Genomic DNA, 5,257 nt, shown 5'->3' with positions numbered 1-5,257 from the left:
CTTTATCCAAGGCTGGGGTTCTATGGTCTGAATGCAGGGCAGGGATGATAGAGGGCTCTTTTACCTTGTCTATTCAGAGCTGCTTGTAGGCTTGGGACACTAGGTGCCCCAACTGGTCTAAAAACACCATGTCCTCTGAATCTGTTGATCAAAGTTCAAATCAGAAAGGACTGGGACAAGAGGGGCTGAGATTAAGCCTGAAGGAAGGGACTTTATGGGGGCGGGGCTAAAGGAGGGGAATAGGGAACTCCTTAAATAAGAGACGCACTGGCTGCCAGGGAGTGCACAGCACAGACAAAGGTGACTAAGAAGCCCTGTTGACAGCTGCCTTCCAGCCTCCTCTATCTGTCTGCCAGGAGGAGCAATCCAAGGGAGATGATGGAGCCCTGTGAATACCGTGAATACTACCGAGCTAGAGGTGAGTGACAGGTGGGTCTTCCCTGCTGTTGGGGGCAGGTGAGTGTTTGAGTTGCCTTAGGAGAGCCTGCTTGGCTTTAGCGGTGTTTCTCCTGAACTCTTGAACAGAATGTAGATCAGAGTTTTAACAGGTCCCTCATTCCCTGCCTCTCATGTGCCTACTTCTGTGATTGCTGCCTGTGTCTTGCATTTTGTTTCCTTCTACCTGCCCACAAAATAAACTATCTGTATTTGTGATCCACTCAATTGCCTTATGAAATAGGAAAAAAAAAAAAAAAAGACTTAGGCGTTTGGTAGCCCAAACTCTCTTAATATTCATTTCTCTGTGTAAAGTAGTTTATTCTTTTAGTGTTCATGTTTAAACATTCGCCAAGTGCCCACTTGTATACCAGCTTGCAGGGAAAGCAAAGCCAGGTACCCTGTTTTCAGGCCTGGCTGTCCACAGAGGGGAGGTAGGGAAGTGCTTAAAGGGGATTTGTAGGAAGATGAGGATGCATCCAACAAAGTGACTTGTGACATGGTGATTTTGGTCCTGCTTCTTCTGTTTAGTACGTATTAACTGAAATACACATCAACTTAAAATAAAGGTTCTTTTAGAAGCCTATGTGACAACAGAGAATTTTGAATGTCTTTGTAATTTTGTAATAGTCTCATCTCCACTAGAGGGGCCACAGTGTACGAAACTTCTTGGCTGTAAGTAAATATCTATTCTGCTTTAAATCTCTTTTCTCTCTTCTTCCCTATCAACCTTTATAGGCAGATGTGTATTAGCATATCATGTGGCTTTTCAACAGTGCACTTAGTTGAGAGTGCGGGTCCCTATCCTGCAGTGGGACACATTTTCCTATGAGACTGTCTGGGGATGAGTGCTAACTCTCTCATGTCTACTGGGCACCACTCAGTGCTGGGTGCCCAAGGCTGTGGTGGGCTGAAGGAGTCAAGCTCTCTGGTGCCTCAGTTTGTCTAGGCCCAGTTCTGTGTGTAGGGACTTTGCAGAAGCTGAGGTAGAGGGAATAAGTCGGGCTCCTTTTCTTCTCTGCTCCTTTGCTCCTTGCAGGGAGAAGGGGAGTGGGAAGGGTTTCTGGTTGCTCACAGTAGGTGTGCATCTAGAGGGTGGGAGGCCATGAGAGAGCCCCTCTGAAGGGTCAAAGAACAACTGACCTGCGGTGGCTTCACATGACTGCTTTCCTTCCTGACTAGTCTTCATTCTTTTGGTGTATCTATTTGAGTGTGGAAGCCGTGTGACAAACCCTGAGCGCCAGCAGCAGGGAGCCATGGGGCTCAGGTCTCTTGGGGTCCAGGTTGGTCACAAGCTCTTGGTTGGGCTCTTAGTTGTACTTTAAGTATGTCCCACGTACCTCAGAAATTTGTGTGTGTGTGTGTAAAAACTTATAGTTTTCATCACACTCAGAAGATGTTGCCAAGTACCATAAAGGCAAGTGAGTGCTGATTTAATGGGTCTCGTAAGATGTTTTCTCCTTTTAGTAGAGCTGGATATGGCAGCTTTCATCTCTGCTGACAAAGAACAGTGTGTGTGTGTGTGTGTGTGTGTGTGTGTGTGTGTGTGTGTGTGTGTGAATGTATAACAAGTTTGGGCTANAAAAAAAAAAAAAAACCCACCAAGTCTCCTCTGTGAGACTTTAAGGTAAAGAATTAAGAGCTCTTCTGTCTCTGAGAAGAGAACAATGACTGAGTGGACATCCTGGCAGGAAAGGGAGAAGGATTGATTGTTTCACATCAGTGCTAACGTTTTTTGTGCTTTGCAGGTTTTCCCCTTTGCTCATGTGATCTCTCAGGTGTTCTTCCCATCAGTCCCTCACACCCTTACTCTCAAGGATGCACTGGGGATCAGTTCTGCTCCTGCCCATAAATCTAGCTCCTTTCACCAAGTCTGTTTAAGAGGGACAGGTGTGACTAGGCCAAGGAAATGTGACCCGGTTCCTCTGCTTCTGTCCAGGGAGAGAGATGGTGGATTACATCTCCCAGTACCTGAGCACTGTGCGGGAGAGGCGGGTGACTCCAAATGTGCAGCCTGGATACCTGCGAGACCAGCTACCTGAGAGTGCTCCTGAAGAACCCGACAGCTGGGACAGCATCTTTGGGGACATTGAACGAGTCATCATGCCTGGGGTGAGACATTGCAACTGCAGGGGTGATCCTAGATTCCAGGGTACACAGGGAGGGATGCATCCATCCTAAGAAACCCTTGCTTGACTCAGTGTGGCAGGGCAATGCACCCCTCATCTCCTGACACCAGAGCCCATCTTCTGGGATGAGAGGGCTATGGCTTTGCCTGGAAGTGGGTGTCTTGTGCCAGTGCTGACCTGTAGTGCTGGTGGGGAGGAGTCCAGGCCAGAAGTGTGGTCCGGTAATAAGATACATAGAGACATGAAGATTAGTTTTAAGGGACAACTGTGGAGAGCAAGGAGAGCAGAGATCAGAGACAGTGCCCACATTTCAATAGATAGGGCCAGGGACTTGCCTTTCCACTCTCTGAAGTCTTACCGAATGGATAGAATAAAACAGAGAATACAAGTCCCCAGGAGCACCCTAGCTGCCAGGCCTAGGTAGCTGCAAACCCGTCAGCCACTCTGTCCTCTGTGCCATTCTTACCAGGGAGGGCTGGGATGGAGTTGTTTCTTGGGGCCAGGAAAGAGCTTTTCTGGAATTACTAATATGTCCCAGGAGGAGAGAGCAGCCTGAGGTGACTGTGGCTTGGGCAGGGAACAGATGTGCCGGCTGATACATGAGACTTGAGCTGGAACTCACTGCCCTGGGCTATGAGGGCTCTCTTATCACCAGCATGAGTAAATTCTGCTGGCGTGACTCTGCTAACGTCATCCTGGTTCCCTTCCTTGCTCTACAGATGAACTGTTCCATTTAATCCTCCTAGATCCATTTGACAGGCAAGGAAACTGAGGCCCCAAGAAGTTGATTATGTTGGCCCAGGTCCTGTGTGTGGCAGATCCGGATTTCAGCCTGAGCCATCTCACCCCATCGGCTTTGTGTCCCCCATCCCACCCCACCCCACCCCCATACCTGGGTACCTCTATGGCAAGTGACTAGGCTCCTCACAACTGGGCCTGGCCCTGACAACACCCATTCCACAAACCCACTGTTGACTTGAGGTTTGCCCTCATCAGTCTCCCAAAAGCTTTGGCCTTAGGTGCGATGGATGTGTCTACAAGCCAGGATGAGAAAATGCTCGGACTCAGAACAGGACAAGTTTGCTGTGTAGTCTGTTTCACAAGCAGCTTTGGAAACTGTCCGAATGAGTATAGCTTTATGCCCAGACCTCAATAGGATTATCTCAGCAATCTCATTCTGTGAAGCCATCCTTAGCAGGGACTAGCTGTAATCAGAGGGGATGCGAACAACTGTTAGCGCAGATGACTCGGGAAGGAGTCACAACCGTTTTTTGGGTTTTTTGTTTTTTGTTTGTTTGTTTGTTTGGTTGGGTTTTTTTTTTTTTGGGTGGGTGTGGCCAGGGATGCTCGTTCCTGGATGTCTGCTTTGATAAGGGGTCTTTTGGATTATCAAGTCTGATTATTTTACCAGAACTGATAACCGCATCTTTTTTTTTTTTTTTTTTTTTTTTTTGGTTTTTTTTTCGAGACAGGGTTTCTCTGTATAGCTCTGGCTGTCCTGGAACTCACTTTGTAGACCAGGCTGGCCTCGAACTCAGAAATCCGCCTGCCTCTGCCTCCCGAGTGCTGGGATTAAAGGCGTGCGCCACCACGCCCGGCTCTGATAACCGCATCTTGATAAGGCCTGGATAGGGGTGGGGGAGTAGGGAGCCCTTCCCTCGATTCCAAATATGGTCACTATGCACAGGGAGCATGAGGGCCCAATCTTCTATCTCATCTTCCAGGTCCCCCTGGCCCCTAAAAGTCAGCCCGGAAGCAGCTGGCCATTTGCATTCTTATTAAAAATGGATGGTTTTCCCTTTATTTTCTAGACACTGAGAAGAAAAAAAAATTCATTCTGTTTAATGCCAAGCTTGGCCAGAAAGCGAGAGCAAAAGAGCAAGCAAGCAAGCAGGCAGGCAGGTCAACAAGCAAACAGGCAAGCTTAGTGGGGAAAGGACCTTACTGGCAAGCCTGAAGACCTGAGTTCAAACCCTGGGACCATGTGGTAGGAGGAAAGAACTGACTCCCTCAGGTGCACAGATTCATAGACACACACAGACACAGTCACACACACACACACACACACACACACACACACACACCCCACACACACACACAGAATTAGAGAGAGGGGCAATAAAAATTTAAAAGAAAGAATATAAGAGACTGAGAGAAGCAAGAGAAAGCCAGGGAGGGAAGGCAGGTTACAACTCTGCTTGGGTGTGTGGGTGGAGGCTGGAGCGGGCAGCCTTGGGACTTAGATGATATTTGGAACCCTGAGATGTGACCTCTCTGCCACATCCATTCATCTCTCATCAGTAGAACAGGGATGAGGCTGGGACCTCACGGGGATGCTGTGAGAAGGAAAAACGACAAAGCAGAGAAGGTGGGAGATATTGGAACCACCTGCAGATTTCCTGAGTGTTGAGAACTGAAGAAAGAGGTTTGCTGACTAAGAGCCAAGTCTGGATATATGGTGTGTCTGTTACCTAGGGGTTAGTTCCTGGTTAACATTACCACCTTACAAATGACCAGTTTCTCATTTGTGTTCATCTACTTAACAGTCCTGGGATTTATTTTATGATGGAGAGGTACAGGAGTGGTTTCTGATCCGAAAGGAAGGTCTGAAGTATATACGTATTTTGAGACCTTTAAGAAACACTGAAAATGGAGCCGGGCGTGGTGGCGCACGCCTTTAATCCCAGCACTCG

General features: G+C 48.1%; 1 protein-coding gene across 1 annotated transcript in view; it reads left to right on the top strand.

Annotated features, from left to right (window-relative positions):
• Positions 1–266: 266 nt before the first annotated feature.
• The window catches only part of Hdc (histidine decarboxylase), a 20,248-nt gene continuing 15,257 nt past the window's right edge, over positions 267–5,257 (top strand). Inside the window, exons 1-2 of the mRNA XM_021151581.1 lie at positions 267–418; positions 2,375–2,547. Of these exons, the coding sequence (XP_021007240.1) occupies positions 376–418; positions 2,375–2,547 (216 nt within the window). The 5' untranslated portion in view covers positions 267–375. The remainder of the gene's footprint in view (positions 419–2,374; positions 2,548–5,257) is intronic.

Source organism: Mus caroli, chromosome 2 (assembly GCF_900094665.2).
Source record: "Mus caroli chromosome 2, CAROLI_EIJ_v1.1, whole genome shotgun sequence".
Taxonomy (NCBI): Eukaryota; Metazoa; Chordata; class Mammalia; order Rodentia; family Muridae; genus Mus; species Mus caroli.
The sequence above is the reverse complement of the archived record's forward strand: the minus strand, read 5'-3'. Positions and strand labels throughout refer to the sequence as shown.